At 38.3% G+C, this 24074-nt stretch overlaps 1 protein-coding gene across 2 annotated transcripts; it reads left to right on the forward strand.

The window, feature by feature from the left end:
* Positions 1-296: 296 nt before the first annotated feature.
* On the forward strand, positions 297-16024 carry Znf615 (zinc finger protein 615). Of its 2 annotated transcripts, XM_028860733.2 has the most exons (5): positions 297-491; positions 4104-4260; positions 5851-5977; positions 6601-6693; positions 13343-16024. In XM_028860733.2, the coding sequence occupies exons 2-5, from the start codon at positions 4246-4248 to the stop codon at positions 15220-15222; spliced, it is 2115 nt and encodes a 704-aa protein (XP_028716566.1). In that variant the 5' UTR covers positions 297-491; positions 4104-4245; the 3' UTR covers positions 15223-16024. The 2 variants fall into 2 exon arrangements, with proteins under 2 accessions (XP_028716566.1, XP_028716568.1); XM_028860735.2 differs by lacking the exon at positions 6601-6693.
* The last annotated feature ends 8050 nt before the right edge of the window (positions 16025-24074 follow it).

Genomic DNA, 24074 nt, shown 5'->3' on the forward strand with positions numbered 1-24074 from the left:
ACGGACACTTCCACTTCCGCTAATATGGCGCCGCCGTGGCCTCGTCGGAAGTCTTTCTTTCCGACTGCACTTTCTCAAGGAGTTTACGTTAAGTCGTTTGTGTTTGGTGATGCCCGAGCTGACACACATTTTTATCATGCATTGACGTGACTGTCATTTTCCTGATCGTCCGGAGACACTCTCTCGATAAGACTTCTCTCTCTGTGTACGTCAGATGCACAAAGACAGATACAAAGCAGGGCGCAGCCATCTTTCGTCTTCACAAACGCTGGAAACCTTATGGCCCTTCTCGGCCACCGTATCACAAAGGGGTGGGTGGGCATTGAGGCCGCTAGAGAGGGTCGTTCTGCAAGTATTGGCAACCTGCGGTTTTATTCTGTAAAACCGGTCTATATGACGTGCTCTTCGACTGCACGGGAGTGGCGCAGCTTACTGGAGTGGCGGAGTGGCCAGAGTGCTCTTTTGTTATGCGAGTGCAATTCCGTGCAAAGGTATTTGAGATGATGCTCTTTTGTTGGGAGTGCTGAGGAATCCGTTGGCATTAGTCCTTGTGCATGTAGGGACTGTTGTTTAAGGTCTCTGGAGACCAAGCACTGAATGCTGAGCTCAATTTTGGCATCTAGGCTTCTCCCTATGTAGGATCTAGAGATTGAGAGCTGGTGAATGTCGGCCAAGGCGATGCAGGGTTCGGGCTTTGTCTTCTGCTTAAGCTTCAAAGGAACTGTTTTGAAGGTTGTACAGCTGTGTCTGATGCAGGCTTTGGAATCCATTTCTGTGGAGCTGGGGTCTGGTGCTGGAGTGCATGTGGGTGGCAACTGTGGAGTACCAAGTCTTGGAATTAGCCCTATAAACCAGATTGGCATAGAGCTCCCCGAGTGCTGGGATTAAAGGCTTACCCGCCACCACATCTTGTTCCTTTGTTTTCTGAAACAAAGATACAAGTAATCTCTGTGCTGGTTCATTCTGTTGCTTAGTAACCTTTGTCAGGTTTTAGAATACTTCAGTTAAACTTGTGTTATATCACCAGCAGTCATAGTTTAGATGAGTTTTGTAATAATAATTTCCTTTCACAGTTTATTTCATGAAATAAGTGTAATTTTTTTAAATGTTTGAACTGGAGACATGAGTGAATTTACACTCCCGTATTGTATGCACGCGGAGAGACCTAGAATGTGTATTTAGACATAGTGTTTATAAACATTTTACCATGTATTTACCTACCTCAGCAGTAGGTTTGCTTTTCAGCTTTAGCCTAAAACATTTACTTTTATCCTGATGCGTTATTTTCCAATCCCAGTGGATAGCACACTGTGGCCAATATTTCACTCTGAGCATTTCTTAGAAATGCACTTTTAAGTTATTAGGGAAACCCGTTTCTTCCTTCCTTCCTTCCTTCCTTTCTTTTCTTTTCTTTCTTTCTTTCTTTTTTTTTTTTTTTTGGAGATTTTGTGTAGTTTTGGTGCCTGACTTGGATCTCGCTCTGTAGACCAGGCTGACTTCGAACTCAAAGAGATCTGCCTGTTTCTTACTCCCAAGTACTGGGATTAAAGCTGTGTGCCACTAGTCTGGCAGGGAAACCTGTTCCTTAAAATAGCATCCTTTATTCTTTAAAAGTTACATACTGTTATACAATAGATACTGACCATTCACTGCTCCCCTCTTCAAATTCCCCTCTTGTCCTCTATCCCATCTCCTATATTGGCTATTTTCAATAAAATGTTAATTAATTCCCAAGAAATGTTCTATTCTTTTGTAAAGTTAAATAATCTTTAAAATGTGTATATGTGCCCAGAACCACTGGTAAAGGTTAGAGGGCATCTTTTGTGATTAGTTTTCTGCTTCCAATATGTGTGTCTTGGGGACTGAACCTGGGTCATCAAGCTTGGTGGTAAGTGGCTTTATCCCACTGATCTAACTACCCCCAAATCTTTTGTTCTTTATCTGGCTCTCTGCCTGTATGGACTTTATGGTGGTTAGGTATGCAACTTTCTCTTTCTTTGCTACTCCTCACTATGCCTCACTTCTCTGCCTCTCTCCCTTCCTTCTTTCTCTCCCATGTTCCCTTACTTGAGATAGATTCTTTTTTTTTTTAACATATAGTCTAAACTGGCCTCAAACCTGTAATCTTCCTGCCTCTCAGCCTCCCGCTACTCAGTTTATGTATATGAAGTAAAATATATATAGTTGTTTGTGAACTACAATAGTAGAGTTGACCATTTGCCCCAGAAACCATGAACCTTTTTGAACACACACACACACACACACACACACACACACACACACACACACACACACAGTTTTAATCATTTATCAACGTATGAAATTCTCAAAAAAATGTTAATGTTATTGCTTATACCAGAGATTACTAATAGATAAATTTGTCCTTGTTATGATGATTTGTATTTTTATACTATTCTGTCACTATGTAGATGACTTAGTACATTCTTTATGTGTATAGATGTTTTTGCTTACATATATGTTTGTGTACCACAGTGCTTCATGCCTGTGCAGGCCAGGAGAGGGTGTCAGATGCCCTGTAACTGGAATAGAGTTGGTTGTTGTTAGCTGCCATGTGGGTTCTGGGAACTGAACCCATGTCTTCTGAAAAAACAATCTGTCCTCTTAAACACTGAGCCCTCCCTCCAGCTCCATTAGTGTATTATTGCATGCACCATCCTCCTCCATTTATATGCTATTCCAGTATATTTTACTCTTTGCATAATAAAACCTCTGAGATATCATAACTTAAGTGCCACAGTGAGCTTCAAATTGACTTATTTGGGAATATGGAACCTCTGTTGGAAAATCATCTCCACTGAATGGACCTGTGGTCATGTCTGTGGGACATTTTCTAAAGTGCTAATTGATGTAGAAGGGCCAAGCTAACTGTGGGTATGCCATCCTGGCCAGGTGGGCCTGGGCTATATAAATGTAAGAATGGTAGCTGAGCAAGCCAGGAAGCAGCATTCCTCAGGTTTCTGATCCAAGCTCCTGCCAAGAGTTCTTACCCTAGCTTCCCTTGATAATAGGCTATATAGAAGGTAAACTGAACCATTTCCTTTCCCAAGTTGTTTTTGGTCAATGTTTTATCATACATCAGAAAAGCTAAGTATAGTGCCCAATTATGACTATTTTTGATTTAACTTCTTGCCAATTTTGTTCCTTTTTATTCCTTTCTTCTCTGTTTACATCTGAGGCCCTTTCCTGTTGCTAAAGGAAAACATATTCTTAGAGGTTTATTGATAAAGAATTCTCTCTGGTTCTCCCCCCAGCCACCTACAAATGTCTTTATTGAGTTATATTCCTTAAAGTTATTTTTACAGCATGTTTATATATATATATATATATGCCTTATATATATATGCCTTACAGTTTATCAGTGTGTAGATGGTAATAAGAAATTAAATATGATGGTGTTTCTTTGCTCCTTATGATCTGAAATTACTCATGAGTCTTAGAATGTAAAAATAGAAAAAGCAAACTTTTAAATGGGTTGTGTATGTGTGTTCCTGTTCATGTGTGTTCATTCTCATGTGCTGCTTGAGACAGGGACTGTTTGTTGTCCTGCTGATTGAACGGGTTAGCTGGACTACAGGCTTCTCCCCAGATTTTCCTCTTTTCTTTTCCCCTCCCTTCTTGCTATAGGAGCACTGCGATGACAGACACTCACTACACAAGTTCGTGGGATTCAAGTATGAGTCTCCATGCGGCAGGACAAGCAGTTTTCCCATTGAGCTATCTCCTCAGACCCTAGGAAGACTTGAATAAGTAAAATAATAAACTTTAAAAAAATGTACATTTGGTATATTCTCTTTCTCAAAATTGATAAGCCTAAGCATCACCCTTCAACTGGAGAAGCATGTACTGTTTCTCATATCCATTTTCATATATGAGTGTCTATCATATATGACAGTCTCACTACTGACATTTTAGAGGAGGAAGGGACTTGTTCAGGATTGATGGTTCATTAAGCCATATGTCAGAACCTTTGGAGCACTAAATAGATTTTTAATGCTTAATTTAAGGTAAATGTGTAGCAACATGATATCATCCAGACATGATGAGAATGTTCTGCTCAGGGTAATTTGTTCTATATCCCACAGGTGCCATATGACCAGGAACAAGAGAAATCAAGTGAAACAAAGACGAGGAGATTCTTCGGATACACTTGGCTAGATTACGCTGATCCAGAAGCGACAAAGCAGAGCACTCCAGTCAATGGCTAACTTCTAAAGTCAAAAGAAAATGATGCAGGCCCAGGTGACTTGAGACATATCTTATTCTTTTCTTTGTTCTCCAGAAGATTTGTAGAGGCATATCAAAATCCATTTCGGAAAACATAAAAATATAAATTGTAAGTAGCCCTATCTAGAGAAATCTGAGCTAAGTAGGATCAGGGATATAATGTTCATAGGATTCCAGACTATAGGGTTCATGTTGGATGTGATATGTGTTGCATTACTTTTCCTGAAGAATGTAGACAATTATTAGTTCAACCAAGATAGGCACCAGTGACTAACCAAAGATAACATTCCATTCAGTCCTATGTGATGAACCAATGAGCTTATCAGGCTTATGTATGGGAACGTGTATAAGGGGTTATTTGTGAGCATTGTGGGTGACCTAAAAGCACAAAAAAGCCCCACCAAAGCATGGGTAACAACCTCTCACAAGCTACACATATGGAGACCCCCCTGCCACTTCTGTTAACCATTCACTCTCTTGTGAGGCTCTCCTGCATATCACTAATCCTGCTCCAATTTGGTGATAGTAACAATCACAGGTAATGCTTAGAGAAGAGCATTCTACAACAATCTCTTAACTCTTCAGGTCTCTGGGTTCCACTAGTTGTCCGTTTAAATCTGATGTCTGTGACAGCCATGAAAAAGAATCATGAGTAGTTACATGACCCGTGACAGAGCAGCCACCTCCTCAAGAGCTGTTAATATTTCATGGTACCTGGTTTTGAGGCTCACATAGGTCTTTCATGGCTCTTTGGGTTAGTGCTTTGGGTGTTTATGACATCAGTCTTCTCATGAAGGCAAAGACAGTTTTCCTACAGTTATTTCTTTATTATGACTTGTTTAATTTTGTACATATACACATATGTTTTTGATTATGTACATGTGTCATGTACTTTTGAGAATAAGTTTTGCTTAATCATGTAGTACTGTTTGCTTTATGCCTTTTTAGTTTTGCTGTAATATATTAGTGATGGAGTATGCACTGTCCTGTGTTGCCACCATCCATGCTGTCTTAATTACTTACTTGAATATTGGCACAGAAGATCATGGTACACTTTAAAAATCTGTGTTATTCAGCAGCTAAGTTGTGGTATATACCTATATTCCCAATACTCTGGAGACTAACTTGTAAGGATTGGGAGTTCAAAGCCAGCTTGGGCTACATAATGAGATCACCAAACCAACCAACAACAATAGAAAGTAATCATCAAAAATAAAACAAAAGAGTATCTGAATTGTTTGGGATTCACTGAAAAACCCTAGCACTATAAAAATCAAACCAAACCAAACCAAAAGTAAACACTCCAAAATAATCTTTATTATTCATCTACTTAGAAGCACCATACATTTTGGTATTGGCAAATAGGTGTTCACATGTGTACATGTACACACATAGAGCAGATGTTCCTATATTGGTAAGAGATGTCATGACAGTTATTACAGAAACTTTTATGAAGTTTCAACTTTGTGGAATAAGTGTTCATATCATTTGAGAATACATTATTAAGATTCTTCTCTATTAAGAGAACAACCACATATCTTCCTTTAAATTCTTCCCACATCACCAAAGGAATATCCCTTCATTAAGAGGGTGGTGTTGTTACAGGAATCCCTGACCTTGGACGATGTGGCCGTGGTATTCTCCTGGGAGGAGTGGCAGCTCCTGAGCCATGCTCAGAAGGACCTGTACTGGGATGTGATGCTGGAGACCTGCAAGAGCCTGGTGTCAATGGGTGAGGATGGCATCCTGTGGTATTTGGAGGACACCCAGTCAATAGCTTTTCCTGTTCTCAGCTTTTAAACTCTCAAGTTGTAGATTTTCAGATCTTTTTATACCTATGAAGGAGGACAGACTCTATTCTTATACAAGAGAAGTCTGAAGTTATGGTTGGGAATTCTGTTTAATCTCTAAAACATAGCATGTATTTTTGACATACCCAAGCTGTGTTATTTATTTTTCTCTTCTGTGATTAAAAACAACATAAGGGAGAAAGAGTTTATTTTGGCTTTCAATTCCAGAGAGTTGCAGTCCATTTTAGTGAGGAAGGCATGGCAGCAGGCAGTAAAGGGATTGAATAGGAGTTGGAAGCTACCTGGTCACCTTATATCCACAGTCAGGATGAAAAGGCCACACAGGAAGTGGTGACTGATTATAAAGCCTCAATGATACCCTCCAGTGGCCCACTTTCTTAACTGAAGTTCTGCCTCCTAAAAGTTCTACCCACCCTTCCCAAACACTACAATCAGCCCAGGATCCAGTCTTCAAATCATGACATGATGGAGGGTATTTCAGATTTGAACCACAATACAAACCCATTTTGATTCATCATAGTCTTCTGTCATTTTCCACGAACAGGGTATCTAACCAGGAAATCAGATGTATGCTCCCAATTAGACCCAGGAGTACCATGGACAATAGAAGATGAAATCCATAATCTAATCTGTCCAGGTGAGAGCCAGCAGAATTGGTTTCTGCATGCACTATGGGGCAATAACTGTGTGTGATCTGAAAACACAAAACCAACCTCTGTGCTGGTCTGAGGACACAGAACATAGATATCCCAAACATAGTCACTGTTGGGGAAAATACTGCTGATGGAACTATGTCACTGGGGTCAGGCTTTGAGAGCTTAAACTTCTGTTTGAGGATGGGAACTCTTAGTGTCCTGCTCTGGCCATTATGCTTATTGCTTGCTACCATGCTTTCCTGTTGTCATGGATTCCTATGCCTCTCAGCCTTAACCCCAAATAAACTTCCTTCTTGTAAGTCATTTCAGGCCATGGTATTTTACCACCACAACAGAGAAACAACCACTGTACCCATGGAACCATCTTGCTAGATCTTTGTAAGCTGAGAATCCATACTTTTCCTCCTTTTTTCTCCTCCATTTTCTCTTCATTCTCCCAATTAGCCTCTTCCTGTTCTCTGGAAAACACTTCTAAGTTGACATCTTCCTTAAAATCCAGTTTATGCTTTTCTTCTGTGTATTTTATTCATTATTTTGGCAGCTGTCTCAGAACTTCTAATTCTGTACATAAGGAATGAGAATCATCTTTTCATCAGGAAAATGCTTTTGATTAGCCTTGTTTTATGTATATGTTTTGACATAAGGAAATCTCACTATGTAGCCAGACTGGTCTTGAACTCATGGACTTAGGCAATCTTCCTACCTCAGCCTCAAGAGTAATTGGAACTACTTAACGTCCCACCCAGTAATGATCCAAATGAGATAGTTGTGGACAACCATGCTGATTAAGCCAGTTAACAGTTAACTTTACATGGATGGCCAGACCAAGAGCTGGCTTGAGTCTCTAAAAAGTCTCTTCATGCCCAAATTCAGGGAGATGGAGGTTTTAAAGGCAAAAACCACAAAGATACATCAAAGTTAGATGAGGGTCATAGTAATCCTGAAATGTTCGTTCCTGGCAGAGCATAGTAGTTATTTTAGATGTAACTTGTCAGTTATTTTGGCTAATACACCAGGACCAGGGTCAAAAGCAATGTAAATCTCAGATGTGTTGCAAACGTAAATGACCATTGCGGGGAGGGTCTAGAAGGCTGAGAACTATCTAAGCAAACACAAAATGGAGTCAGAACAGGGTGGCATTACCTTAGGTATTTCACACACCTGCTTTGAGTATCCCTGTTTAAATTTATGTTCTAGTACTATACATCTTAAAACTTATCTGCTCTGAAATTGCCTTAAATATGCCTTATATGCTGAGCTTTCTTCTTCTCTTTTTGTTTGTTTGTCAAGGTCCCTATGTAGCTCAGGCTTGCCTCAAACTCAGTTTTTTTTTTTTTTGTTTGTTTGTTTTGTTTTGTTTTGTTTTTTTCGAGACAAGGTTTCTCTGTGTAACTTTGCGCCTTTCCTGAAATTCATTTTGGAGACCAAGCTGGCCTCGAACTCACAGAGATCCGCCTGCCTCTGCCTCCTGAGTGCTGGGATTAAAGGCGTGCGCCACCATCGCCCGCTGTCAAACTCAGTTTTTTTGAGTCAACAGTGCAGGGATCACAGGAGTGAACCACTGTAATCTGTTCTGAACTCACTTTTTAAAGTTCTCTACATTTTTCTGTTAATTAGAGATTAATGATTTCTTGCATTTCCAGTATAAAGCAGGTCAGAAGTTACCCTTCTGCCAAAATCTGCTTTCTTCATAATTTTGCTAATTTTCAACATTTTTATGGTTCATCTTAGATGTTGCTTCTCTCCTCACTTCATTAAAAGTTTCTTTCTTTTTTGCAAATCAATTTTCTTTTCACGACGTTCTTTAGGTACAGTCCATATGACATATGAGTCACTCATTTGACACATACAGTTCATTTGACTGTTTCTAGTATGATAACCTACTTGTATAATTATCACTAAATTGTACATAATTGTGAAACATTTTCAGTGTACAAAAATACATATTTCCAACGAGCTTTTTTTTTTAATTTGTTTTTATTTTCTGTATATGAGTGTTTTGCCTACATATATATATGTGCACCATGTAATTGGGAATGGATTTACAGGTGGTGGTTAGCTGCCATGTGCATTCTGAGACCTGAAACCAGGTCCTCTGTAAATGGTACAAGTGTTCTTAACCATGGAGCAACCTTTTCAGTCCCCCCCCTCCCCCCCCCCCCGTGGGGCATTTACCCACCACCCCCACAGTTCCCCAGAGTTTTCTTGAGTGCGAGCAGCAGGAAATATTAGACAGAAGGATGTATTGTGGAGAGAAACAGATAGAAAATAAAGGATAGCCTCGAGAAGGCCTGGAACCTTTTTCAACAGGCCCCAACTGTCTCTGCCCCAGGATTTTTATAGAGATGCCAAGGGGTGGAGCAAAAGACCTCCTCCCCCAGCACAGCCAAGTGCAGACCATCTCAGACACCTGCACTCAGGCCTGTGGTCCTAATCATCCTGTCTGCGGACCTGCTGGGTAAAGCCATGAGGAACCCAAGAATGGGCTCCCATACCCCACCCCCTTTTTTCCTTTTGATTCTATGATTAATGGAAGTTTATTTAGTTGCAGTTTCAGGTGACTCAGTGTTTTCCAATTGTATTCTGGTGGCACCTTTCCCAGGTCATTGTATTCCCTGTCATGAGATTGTCGGCTTTTTATCAGTGATATCTGAAAGTCTTGTTTTTTTCTCACATACACAGGTTACTGTGTTCCATAAGCATTGTTGCCTCAATATATTGCCTTAAAACTTGTCTTATAATGGTATATTTAAACAACATAATGCACAAAAGAAACAAAATTCCTTAGTGTACTCTTTACATTGCCTTCAGTTTCAGTGGTGAGAACTACAAAAATAAATGTACAAATAATGTCTTATGCTAAAATGTACTATGAAATTAAAGCATCAGAAACAATAGGTCTGAGATTTGATGGAATGTATTTAGGGCTGGGAATGATTCCTTGATAAGCTGCCTCTCAACAAGTTAACAATTAAAATGGGTAGTTCCACTGTGTTACACAAAGGCAAATTTGTTTGGAGGATGTCTGAGAAACCTCTAGAAAGTATTTTTGGCTTGATTATAGTGAACAAAATAAAAGTGACTGCTGATATGTGTAGTATGAGGTAATAGCCAGAAAGCCTGACTCATAGGTTGCATATTCAAGGCCTGATTTTATTCCAAGTAAACTTGGAAAGAGATGGGGAGTTTCCAGTAGAGGAATGGTATATCACTACTTTGAACATGAATTTTTTCCTTTTTCTTTAGCCTTATATTTTTAATTAAAATTGGTTTATTATGGTGCATGTGCATTTGTGCCTGCATAGACACAAATGACACAGTAAGATAATTTTCTGAAGAAAACAGACATTAGTGAGGAGGAGAAGGAAGCTCTTTTATTCATGGTTACAATTTATGGCAGTAAATTGGTGCAAATCAAAATCATTAGGAATAAAACTAATGTCTACCCACGTTGTCTGACTGTCAGTCACAGAGCACTTGCTTAGGATGTATAAGGTCCTGTCTGGGTTGAGTCCTCAGTACAGTTCTGTAAGGAATAGTGGCAACAATGACAAAATCAAATTGAAATAACCTCAATATGGGATGGTGCATATTAAATATTTAAGAGAATTTTGGTAAAAGCTCTAAGTTATTTTTTTTTTATTAACCTAGTTGCACAAATAATGCAGAATTAGGCCAGTAGTAGTCTTTCCATTTGCTTTGAGAAAAGGTCTTACTGTATGACCCTCATTGGCTTGGGACTTGTTTGGTAGTTCAGAACAGCCCAAAACTCACAGGGATGAACCTGCTTCTGCCTCCCAGGTGCTCAGGTGTACAACACTATGCCCCTCAACCTGCAATAATTTTTGACAACGCATCTGGAGTGTTGCCAGCATGGGAAGCTCTCCAAAACAAGATGTCTCTAATCCTCCTGTAGTTGTTTGAAGGAGAATTGTCACCATAGGCACATGAATTTGGTGGCAATGCGTGGGAAGGTTATGGAACCTTCAGGTGGTCAAACCTTGTTGGAAAATATGTCAGTAGGTTCAGGCCTTGAAGGTTTATAGCCTTGCTCCACTTCCACTTTACTCTCTCTGCTTATGGTATGACATTGAGATGTGATTTCTTATCCTACTCCTGCAGTACCTTCCTGCCTTGGCTTTTGGAACTGTAGGGAAAATTAAATATTTTTTTATGAGTTCATTTTGGTGATGGTATTTTATTACAGCAACAGAAAAATAAGTGATACACCCCCGTAGTAAGAGTGACACATTGTGGAACAAACCTTCTGGCATACCCAAACAGCTCTACTGCAAATAAAGATTTTGTATGTCCAAAGGCCTTTGATGGAGAAAGACATATCAAGCAAATAACTCTAGAGATTCTTGAATTTATCTTCCAGTAGCCAGTCAAAAGTAACTGTTTATTTGGAATGTGTAGGAAAAGAATAACCAAGATGAACAAACAGTGAGTCAGTACTTGATTGTGAACCTTGGACCTTCCCCACTTCTTTCAATAATGTAGGAGAAATTGATCCATGCCAGCTATTAGTTTCAGATTTGACTGAAGCTAGAGTTTTCCTGGCTGGCCCACAGTCAGGACAAATCTTTGTAACCTGCCAGTCCCACAGCCGCTCAGACCCAACCGAGTAAATGCAGAGACTTATATTGTATACAAACTGTATGGCCGTGGCAGGCTTCTTGCTAACTGTTCTTGTAGCTTAAATTAATCCATTTCCATAAATCTATACCTTGCCATGTGGCTGGTGGATTACCGGCATCTTCACATGCTGCTGGTCATGGTGGTGGCTGGCAGTGTCTCCTGCCTCAGCCTTCCGCTTCCCAGAATTCTTCTCTCTCCTTGTCCCCACCTACTTCCTGCCTGGCCACTGGCCAATCAGTGTTTTATTTATTGACCAGTCAGAACAATTTGACATACAGACCATCCCATAGCATTTGACTATAGAATTTTTCATCTCAATTTGAGACTGAGGGGATCAATAGTGAAAGCACTTGTTTAGCATTTTCATGTCCCTGGGGACCATCATTATCACTCCCCCAAACCCCAACCCACAGAAACACACACACGCGCACACACACGCATGCAGGCACGCACGCACGCACGCGCACGCAGCACTCACACACTCACAAATTTAGATCTGTACTTTCTTTTTCGTTGTCATGAAAACATTTAAATTCTTTGCAGCCCCACATTTTTTACTTGTCATGCTAAGTTGTTTCATCTGCCTGGGTCTCCAGGTATGCACCTGATCATAGTAGCACTTTGTGATGATATTTATTTGTGCTGAAATGTGGTGATATTTTATTTGTGCATTGATAGATAAAGCTTGCCTGGAGATCAAGGGGAAAAGGCCAGTCATTTTATGTAAACAAAGTCAGGCAGCACATACTCTTAATCTGATCATTTAGCAGGCAAGGTTTCTGTGTGTTCAAGACCATACTAGGGAACAGAGCCAAGTGTGGTGACACACGCCTTTAATTCCAGTACTAACCACAGAGACCTGGAGGTCTGTACAGACAGGCAGTGACAAGGAAGTGAGGTAGCTGGGCTAAGAGCCAATGAGAGAGCAGAAAAGCAAGGTATATAAAGGCTTGGGTTGACAGGAATCACTTGCATTTGGAAGCTTCAGAGTTGGTGAGGTACAGTTGGCTGGTAGCTCTCCCTATTTCCCTGATCTCTCTAAGGCCTTCATGCCTATATTTGGCTCCGTGTGTTTTTTATTTAATAAGACCATTTAGAAATCCGTCTACAGCACTTGGTTCATTTCGATTGGAATAACATATTCTAAATGCAGCGTGTTGGAATGACATAGTCTTGTGCCTGTGCTGCCGTCTTTCCCCTTTTCTATTTGTTTCTGAATGTAAAATCTTAAAATCTTATGTAGTACTTTGTTTCCTTTCTTTTTTTTTCTTTTCTTTCTTTCTTTCTTTTTTTTTTTTTTTTTTTTTTTTTTTTTTTTTTTTTTTTTTTGTCTATGGGGAAACTAGGCTCTGGGATCATTCATTTTGTAGCAGGTATCTCACCACTGAAGCACATTTCTAGCCCCTGAGTTTTATTATCTGAAGTCCTGTGAAGTTCTGAGATTTCCTGTCTCACATACCATATTTGTGTTTGACTATCTCTGTCTATTTTTTAAAAATTTAAAAAATAGCTGAATATATATATGTTGTTTTTAAAAAGTATATCAATTCTTTTATCTTTCTATATATTTAAATGATTCTTTTACCAATGTGCAAGAGCTAAATACACACACACACACACACACACACACACACACACACACCACAGTTTCTTCTATTAATAGAAAGTTGTCATTAAAAAGCCACTTATTGAGATTTCTTTTTTTTTATTTGTGTGTGTGTGTGTGTGTGTGTGCCTATATGTGGGTATATGCTCATGAGTACAGGTCCTCAAATGGGCCATAAAATAGTATCTGTTCCCCTGAAGCTGCAGTTAAAGATGGTTGTGAGCCTCTTGACCTGGGTGCTTGGGACTTAACTCAGATTCTCTGGAAGAGTTATATGTGTTTTCAAACCTCTAAACCATTTCTCCAGCTTACCAAAGCATTTCTTAAACAGTCTGGTTTTAAAGGAAGATGGAGAAATTATATGCTATTCTCTTCTTTCCTAGAAATCAGAGAAGTTGGTGATCCTCTGCAACATCACTTGAAAGATAGAACCATTCACAAAAGCATTGAACAATGCTACAAACATAGAAATTTCAGAAATATTTTTAATCAGAGCAAAGACCATTCACCACTGAAGCAAAACTGCAGTGGGTTTGACTTCTGTGAAAAATCTTTGAACTCAAATTTAAGTTTTGAAAACCGGAGCAGAAACTGTGATATAAAGAACTCTGCTGAGCTAAGTGGAAATGACCAATCCCTTAATGTACATCAGAAAAATCTTACAGGAGAGAAGCATTATATGTGTACTGAATGTGAAAAGGCTTTCTCTAGAAAGTATCTACTCGTTTATCATCAACGAACTCACACAGGAGAGAAACCCCATGGATGTGATGTATGTGGGAAAGCCTTCTCTACAAAGTCCAGTCTCACTGCACATCACAAAACTCATACTGGAGAGAAACCTTATATATGTAGTGAATGTGGAAAAGGCTTTATTGAGAAGAGGCGTCTTGTTGCTCATCATCGAATTCATACTGGGGAGAAACCATTTATATGCAGTAAATGTGGGAAAGGCTTCACACTGAAGAACAGTCTTAATACTCATCAGCTGACTCATACAGGAGAGAAACTGCATATATGCAATGAATGTGGAAAAGCCTTCTCTACGAAGTTCAGTCTTGTGGCACATCAGAAAACTCACAGAATAGAGAAACCTTATGTATGCAGTGAATGTGGAAAAGGCTTTATTGAGAAGAGACGTCTTCTTGGACATTATAGAACTCATACTGGTGAGAAACCCTTCATATGCAGTAAGTGTGGGAAAGGCTTCACATTAAAGAATAGTCTTATTACACATCAGCGAATACATTCTGAAGAGAAACCATTTATATGTACTTATTGTCAAAAAAAGTTTATCATGAAGAGTGATCTAATTGCCCATCAGCGAACTCACACTGGGGAGAAACCATACACATGCAATGAGTGTGGAAAAAGCTTTGCCTTGAAAAGCCACCTAGTTGTACATCAGCGAATTCACACAGGAGAAAAACCCTATGTGTGCAATGAATGTGGAAAAGGCTTTCCAACAAAGGTACAACTTATGATACATCAGCAAACTCATACTGGAAATAAACCATATATATGCAGTGAGTGTGGGAAAGGCTTTGCTTTAAAGAACCGCCTCATTGTCCATCAGCGAACTCACACAGGAGAGAAACCTTATGTATGCAATGAATGTGGAAAAGGATTCCCAACAAAGATACGGCTGATAATACATCAACGGACCCATACAGGAGAAAAACCTTATAAATGCAACAAATGTGAAAAGAGCTTTCCTGAGAAGAGTCAACTCAATGTGCATCAACGTACTCACACAGGAGAGAAACCCTATGTATGTAGTGAATGTGGTAAAGGCTTAAGTGAAAAAAAAATGCTCATTGCACATCAGCGAGCTCATAATGGTGAAAAGCCATACATTTGCAATGAATGTGGGAAGGGCTTCACAATGAAAAGTACACTAAGTATACATCAGCAAACTCATATTGGGGAGAAGCCATACAAATGTAATGAATGTGGTAAAGTCTTTGAGAAAAAGACACCGCTCATAGTACATCAGAGATTTCACTCAGGAAAGACTTCCTTTGCATGTTCTGAATGTGGAAAATGCTTCTTGCGCAAAAATGATCTCATTACCCATCAGAGAATTCACACAGGAGAGAAACCATATGAGTGCAATGAGTGTGGGAAAGCCTTCACTACAAAGTCTTGGCTCAATGTTCATCAAAGAAAACATACAGGAGAGAGGCCTTATGGATGTAGTGATTGTGGGAAAGCCTTTGCCCACTTATCAACCCTTGTTAAGCACAAGAGAATTCATAGTTAGTCAACAATCCTCTTGTTATGTGTCCTTGAATATTAGTATCTACCCAAAACATTAATGTGTATAGAATTTATATTGGTGTATTCACAGATAAATGATCTATTTTTCTCTGTCAAAGGAATAATACTATGACTGATGTAGATAGTATTGAGGGGCAGTTTTAAAAAATTATATATCTTATATATCTTAAAAAGTATATGTTTAAAAAAACACATGAATGTGACAGACTAGCAAAGCCTTCAGTAGTAAGAACGGCACTGTCAAATAATCATAGATTTGGAGCAACTACCAGTTGACAAAAATATCATTTTAAGAAAGTATTAGCTTGTAAATTAATGCCTCTATTGATTTAGAATTCACACTAAAGCAATCCTTTCCTGTAGCAGGGCTTGCAGTAATATATTGCCTCATCATTTTTCAGAAAATCCATCAGTACTTATGATCACTGGAAGATATAGTATAGTGGTAAAGCATTTAGCCAGTGTGTAGGAGAGGTCATAATTAATCCCTAGCAGCTGAAAACAACAAGAAACATCATTTATGAACATATTTAATGTGGATGACTTAGAAAAAATATTGGAGATATTAATGAAGAAATGATGCCTTGAGAAAAATGACAAGTAGTATATCTTTAGGCTATAATGGATCAGAGAGATGGCTTAGTCGTTTAGAGCACTTGCTGTTCTTCTAGTGAATCCAAGTTTAGTGCCAGCACTCCCCTGCCTCCAGGAGCATATACACACACACTCACAAACACACAAAAAATTTAAATATATACCTAATGTGCATTTGGGAGCTGCTGTGGGACGGTCTGTATGTCAAATTGCTCTGATTGGTCAATAAATAAAACACTGGTTGGCCAGTGGCCAGGCAGGAAGTAGGTGGGACAAGGAGAGAGGAGAATTGTGGGAAGCAGAAGGCAAGGTATAGAGAGACACTGCAGCCGCCGCCATGACCAGCAGCATGTGAAGATGCCGGTAAGCCACCAGCCATGTGGCAAGGTATAGATTTATGGAAATGGATTAATTTAAGCTATAAGCACAGTTAGCAAGAAGCCTGCCATGGCCATACAGTTTGTAAGCTATATAAGTCTCTGTGTTTACTTGGTTTGGTCTGAGCGGCTGTGGGACTGGCGGGTGACAAAGATTTGTCCTGACTGTGGGCAAGGCGGAAAACTCTAGCTACAGGGAGCAGAATACCTTGTTTGACTTTTTGTTTGCCTTGTCTTTAATTTGGTAAAGTTTTAAGTTAACAGTTTCTTCTACAAGAGATTTAAGTTTGAAAATTTACAATGTAGTGTGGTCTTTGTATCATTTTACTAACTTGTATATCTTTTATTCTAATTTATTCCAAAATGCTTAAAATATTTTAAAATGATATGACATACTGGGATCTATTTACCAGTGTGTGGCTAGCATTAAGTTTAGGCAGTCAGAATAATACATAATTTTAAAATAAATTCCTTTTCTGAGATAAATTTAGACTCAGAGTGTTATGAAAGTAAGTTCCCATATTCTCAGAAACTCACAAAGTGAGCATATGTAATCATAGTTCATTTTCAGATATGGGAAAGGGAAATTATTACACAATTTATAAGTAAATCACTGAAGGACAGGAGAATTTCAAGTTTTTCGCTACAACAAATAAAAACGTTATGAATTTTCTTGATCAAAGCCTCTGTGCAGTCTCATTGTTTCAGTTTTCAAAGCTAATTATCAAAGAGTGTGTTTAGTGGGCTGTGGTAAATGTATGCTTAATTTTATGTGAAACTGGTAGCTTTTCCCCCAGTATGTATTCTATTTCCATTACTCAACAGCAATGCATGAAAATCCCAATCAATTCAGTCTTGCACTCACTCACTACCATCAGTATACTATGTGTGTGATAGTGCTTTTTTGCTGCCTAACTACTTTCCACAAATGGTTTTACTCAAATCTGTCCATTTCTCAATTGGAATATGTATGTCTTAGTATAGGATTTACAGTATACTTTGCATATGCTGAATAGACATGTTGTTGAACAGTGATTTGCAGATATTTTCCCTGCATATGGCTTATTTTTTCCTTGTAAGAAAATATGTCAATTATGAAGTCCAACTTACCGCTATAGAAAGTAGGCTTTTTATTGGCCAAATAATCCTGAGCATGGGGTCTTGCTCTAGAGTGGTTGACATATCCAGTGCCACTCCAATGGAAAAATAAGACAAACAACAACAAAACTTAATTGCCCTTTACAAGCAGAAGTTAAGCAGTAGTAGCACATATCTTTAATCCTAGCATTCCAGAGGCAGAGATCCATCCAGATCTCTGAGTTCAAGGCCACACTGGAAACAGCCAGACATGGTGACGCATACCTTTAATCCCAGGGAATGATGGCAGGAAGCAGAAAGTTATATAAGGTGTAAAAACCAGGAACTAGTGTCTTTTAAATTTTAGGCTTTTTAGCAGCAGTTCAGATGAGATGCATTCCAATGAGGACTCAGAGGCTTTCAGTCCGAGGAAACAAGATCAGCTGAGAAGTTGGCAAGGTGAAGTTGGATGTGGCTTGTTATGTTTCTCTGATCTTTTAGAGTTCACCCCAATACCTGGCTCCCCTGAGTATTTTATTAATAAGACCTGTTAAGATTTGTGTTACATTTGTTTGTTTGTATTTCTATATGAAGATTAAGATTGCTTTTGAAAGCCGGGCGGTGGTGGCGCACGCCTTTAATCCCAGCACTTGGGAGGCAGAGCCAGGCGGATCTCTGTGAGTTCGAGGCCAGCCTGGGCTACCAAGTGAGTTCCAGGAAAGGCGCAAAGCTACACAGAGAAACCCTGTCTCGAAAAACCAAAAAAAAAAAGAAAAAAAAAAAAAGATTGCTTTTGAAGGACTGGAGGGATGGCTCATTGATTAAGGGTACTGACCACTCTTCAGGAGGACCTGGATTCAATTCCTGCACCTACATGACAGCTCTCAACCGTCTGTAACTAAAATTCTAGGGAATCTGACATCCTTACACAGAAATATATGCAGGCAAAACACCAATGCACATAAAATAAATAAATCTTTTTTTAAAAGATTGCCTTTGTTTTCATTTTCTCTAAAGAACTGTGTTAGAATTCTGATGGGTTATGCACTGAATATGTTGATTGCTTTGGATACAATTGCCATTTTTGCTATATTAATCCCATCTGTCCATGAACATAGGAAGTCTTTCCATCTTTTGATATCTGTATGAATTCCTTTCTTTAATGTTTTAAACTTTTAATCATACAAGTCTTTTCACTTGCTTAGTTATTCCAATATACAATTACATATATATATATATACATACATACATACGTGTGTGTGTGTATGTGTGTGTGCTTGTGTGTGTGTGTGTGGTGTGAACTACTATTTCAGTCTTGGCCTCCGGGCTATCTAGTCTCAAGTTCTTCTTAACCCAAGCAGTGTTGGCTATGGGTTATATCATGTAGAGTGGGCCACAAGTCAAATCATGTATTGATTGCTTAATCCCATAAACTCCATGCCACCATTGCCTTTACATATCTTGCTGGTAGTACAGCATTGTGGATAAATGGTTTGTGGCTGGTTTGGTGTTTATATTTCTCCTTTGATAGTGTGTTAAGGGCTGTCTTTTACCAAAGATGCTACATAGAAGGGATACCCTTATGTAGGCACTACCTCAATATCTCCATGTTCAGTGAGTTATATAGGTGTTGTCTTCATCAAAAGAACCTTGCTGTCAGTTTGTGGAGAGAAAGCTATAGTGCTGGCTTCAGCCTGTATTAGGGGGCATTCCCATAGGGCCCCTTGGACCAATAAGTCAATTAGATGTAACCTAATCCTGGCACTGGAATCTTTGTTAGATGACAAGAAATGACCAGTTGGAACTCTGTCTCCCCCATTACTCAGCAAGTTCATTTTAATCTCCTTCATATATGTATAAATTTTAGGAAGGTTTTTTAGTATTAGATTTTTATGCTACCCTGTGGTGATATATTGTGTACCCTAATAAACTTGCCTGAGGATCAGAGGTCAGAGCCAGCCACTAGATTAGACATAGAGGCCAGACAGTTGTGGCACACACACTTAATTCTATCACTTGGGATGCAGAGATCCATCTGGATCTCTGTGAGTTCAAGGCCACCCTGGAAACAGAGCCAGGCAATGATGGCACACACCTTTAATCCCAGTGCTGGGATGCACACAGACCATTAATCCCAGGAACTGATGGCAGGGTGGAGAAAGGTATGTAAAGCATGAGGAGACAGGAACTAAGGCAGTCCAACTGAGATCCTTTTGGGTGAGGATTCATAGGCTTTCAGTCTGAGGATTGTGGAACCAGAATTGGCTGAGGAGTTGGTGAACTGAAGTTGGGTGTGGCTTGCTCTGCTTCTCTGATCTTTTAGCTTTCACACCAATATCTGTCTCTGTTTTTTTTTTTAATTATAAGACCATCTTAGATTTGAACAACAATACCCCTCATATGCCCCTTAATTATAACCATATCTCTGGTTATTCCCTCCAACAGCCCCATCCCCTCCACCCATGTTTATCTAGTCTATTTCCCTTTCTAATGTAATCTAGTTGTTTCCTCCAGTACCTTAATCTGTACCTACCCTCAGTGGTTCTATGAGTTATAGCCTAGTTATCTATCATTGATTTAACAGCTAATATCCACATGTGAGTCAATACATGCCATATTTGTCTGTCTGAGTCAGGGTTACCTCACTACAGATTATTATTTTCTATTTCTATTTGCCTGCAAATTTCATTATGTCATTTTCTTTAATGTTTAAGTAAAACTCCATTGTGTAAATGTACCACATTTCTTTTCTATTCTTTATTTGACGGACAATTAGGTTGTTTCCAGTTTTTGGCTATTATGAATAAAGCAACAATAAGCATATTTCAGCATGTGTCTTTGTGGTAGGGTTAAGTACCATTTAGGTATATTTCCAAGAATAATATAGCTGGAAATGAGGTAGATTGATTCCTATCTTCCAAAGGAATACCACACTGATTCTATAGTGGCTGTATTAGTGTTCAATCCAACCAGGAATGAATGAGTGTTCTCTTTATTTCACATTCTTGCCAGCATGAACTATCATTTTTTTTTTGTGGGTTTTTTTGGTAGTCTAAAATGTAGTGATAAACAATGTAGTGATAAAATGACTCTAATTATATTTTGCTGTAATCATATACCAATGCTTTGTTCACCTATCATCCAAGAAGCCTCTTGCAGCAGATGGGAACAAATACAGAGACCCACAACAAAACATTATGCAGAGAATGAGATATTGTGGAACACTCAGACCCAAATGGGTTGACTCAATCTAATCCTTCCCACCAGACCTCAGGGAGCCCCTGGATCAGGAACAGTGCAAGATCAAGAGGGGATGAAGGACATCAAGAAAACAAGGCCATTTAAATTTATATGAGAAAGTTCCTATGAACTTACAGACACTGATGCTGCATGTACAGCACCTGCATAGGTCTCCACCAGGTCTGTACTTATACTATGGCTTCCAGTTTGCTGTTGTCAAGGAATTCCTGAGTGTACAATTGAATGGGTGTCTGACACTGAAGCACTGAATGGAGTGCACAGGTTTTTTTTTTTTTTTTTAATTTGGTTACATATTGGTGGTTTTATTTTGTTGTATTGTTTTCTCATTTTGTTGTGGTGTTTTATTTTCTTGTATGGAGGGGTTGTTTTATTGTAGTTTTGTTTGTTTGCTTATTTGTTTGTTTAAGGAGAACTTAATGTTGAGGTTGTAGGGAGGGGAAGAATATATTGAAGAACTTAGGGGAGGGGGAAATATGATAAAATATATTTAAATTAAAAAAACTTTAATAGTAAAACTTCTAGTGAATGAAAAAAAAGATATGTAATGTTTTCCATGATTCTTTTCTCAGTCTGTTTTTCAGTGGTGTATAGGAAGATAATTGATTTTATTGGGTTAATTTTGTATCCTGCTTTTTGTTAAAAGTTTTTCATCACATGTTAATGTTTACTAGTGGAGAATCCGGGGTCATTTTTGTATGAAATTATATAATCTACAAATAAGGCTGCTTTAACTTCTTCCTTTTCTATTTCTGTCCAGCAGGCCTCCTTAAAATACCGTATTACACTAGCTAAGCCTTCAATTCTATATAGAGTAGATATGAAGACAGCAGTCATCCTTGCCTTGTTCATGTCTTCAGTGGAAATGCTTTGCATTTCTCTTGGTTTAGTTTGATGTTGGATGTGGGCTTGCTGTACTTTTCCATTATTATGTTGATGCATAACCCCTTATATCATTGATTTCTTTAGGACTTTTATCATGAGGTATATTTTATCAAAGACCTTTTCTGATCTAATAGCATGATTATGTGGTATTTCCTTTCTGGTCTGTGGATGTGGTGGATCAATTTCTGTATGTTGAATCATACCTGCATCTCTGGGATGAAGCAATCTTGGTCATATTGGACATTCTTTTTGACATGTTCTTGAATTTTGTTTGCAAGTATTTTATTACCAATTTTTGCGTCTATGTTCTTAATGGATATTAGGTTGTTGCTTAATCATTTTTTTGTTTTAGGGTAATAGTGGTTTGATAAAAGAATGTATAAATGTTCTTTTGGCTTCTATTTCAAGAATAATTTGAAGAACATGTGTTTTTTTCTTTGAAGGCCTAGAAGAATTCTGCACTGAAATTATATGACCTTGGGATTCCTCTAGTTGGAAGACTGTATTTATTGCTTCTGTTTCACTGGGTCTGTTTAAGTTTTCATTTCATTTTGATTTAACTTTGAAAAGTTGTATATATGACAATCTGTGGTGAAACTTTACTCAGCTGTTGTTTGGATTATTTTGAGTGGAGTTTTCACAAATATTGTCATACATGTGATGTGGAAATGGAAAAGATACAAAATACTCCAACATTTCTAGAGAACCATTTACTTTACTGAGCCACACATATACTGTGGTTTCTCCTTTGTTTGAGCATATTTAGAGAGAACCCAGCCTTTAACTGAGTAATCTTTCACTAAAGGTTTTGCTTTCTACATCTAACAAATGCTGAACATTTCTGTCCCTAGTTTCTTTCATGATGGCCCGGGACATGGGATTTGTAAACCACATAAACTATTTATCCACAAATTGCTTTGGTTTATGGTGTTTATCACATTTGTCACAGCAATAGAAAGGACACTAAGAAAATACTTGAGAAGTCAGTGGTCTTGCATATGGACAATACCAGCAACTAATTTCTTTACAAGTCTTGCTCTTGAGAAATTTTTCATTATGTATGCCTCTTGGTCAATTAAACTCATGACATTAACTTTGCAGAACTAAGACTCAGTCTACTTACTTTGCCCAAAGAAATAAAAAAGATTTTTTTCTCAATGGAAGCTGTTCATCCAAGTGAGGATAACCTGCATTATTCACCTCCTTTGTACCCTTGTAGGCCCCTATCAACCAGCTGAAGAAAACTTGAGAGGCTTTGTGTTTTCCTTTGCAAGACAAGTAGGTTCTTCTTTGTTTCTGTGTTAATATTTTAAGTAATGTGAGTGCATAAACGTTTGGATACTGTGCAAAAATATCTACTTTAAGTACCCAGGAAAAGATCAGTGGGCTTTATATTTATTGCACATACAAAACAGAACCTATACATATTGAAGTGAGGATTCCAAAGAATGAAAGGACCTAAAATGGGAAAACACAGAGAAATAACAGCTGTTATGTGAACAGCCACCAATTGTGATCATCAATAAGAACAAGATAAGCATTTAAGATAGAAGAGAGAGTATAAAACATCAGAAAGGTGGACACTAGTACAATGTTCTGGGTTTCTCTAGACTCAGAGGAGGTTTGTGGGGATCAGCATGCTACAGATGTGTTGAACCTGTTGCTTTTGTCTGTACAGAATGCCAATCATGGAGGTGCTGCAACAGGTGATAAGCACAGAAAACAAAACTTTGAGAAATACCAGAATTGCTGCATATATTGATTCTACAATTTTATCACAATCTTCAATTGAACAGAATTCAAAATCTCTTCTCTTCCTTGTCATGTTTTTGCTAATCCTTTATGTATGCACATACAAAAAGAAAATGAAACTTACCACAATATGCAGAACCCAGTAGAGAGAAATATAGATGCCAATGGATTTTGCAGTTTCGACTTTAAGATTTTTTTTAACATATTTCCCCTGGGTTTGATGGTGATAGCCTGGTACTCACTCAAGAGGCAGGTGGTGCCAATAAACACTCTCCTGCTTACTCTGTCAAGACACCAAAAGTTTACATTCAAAATAATTTAATAAATGCTTCAACCCAAAAGCTTCCATTGTATAACAGACTCTTTTAGAGAGAATGATCAAGGAATTGACTATAATTAGATGTGTGATATCAAGTCTTTGAGTTTTATGATATTCTTATTGGAGTGAAGGATTATATAGTGGGAAAAAGAGATAAATTGCCTAGAATTCTGACTATAGTTTATGATGAGAACATTATTCCCACTGCTAAATCCCGGGAGTTCATTCTGTCTTTTGGCAATATTTTATTTTAATTATGGAAATAACCATTGTTGTGATCAAATTGCTCCTTAAATATTGCTTATTCTGGTCTAAAACTTGAGCATTGTCCCAGAGATCCTGGATAACATAGCAAGAAGAACATTGAAAAATATAATCTTTTTTTTAGGAAAATAAGAGCTTTATATGTTTCTATGAGATTGCTGAATATATTATAGGTAACATTGATTTTGACAATTCTAAATTGAACTCACATAAAATTCCATTTTTTTTTTTGAAATCATCTATTCTGTCTGGTTCTTGGCTCATTTCTACCACCTCTTTAACTGTGATCCCTGAGCCTTGTGAGGAGGG

The sequence above is a fragment of the Peromyscus leucopus genome, chromosome 1, assembly GCF_004664715.2.
Source record: "Peromyscus leucopus breed LL Stock chromosome 1, UCI_PerLeu_2.1, whole genome shotgun sequence".
Taxonomy (NCBI): Eukaryota; Metazoa; Chordata; class Mammalia; order Rodentia; family Cricetidae; genus Peromyscus; species Peromyscus leucopus.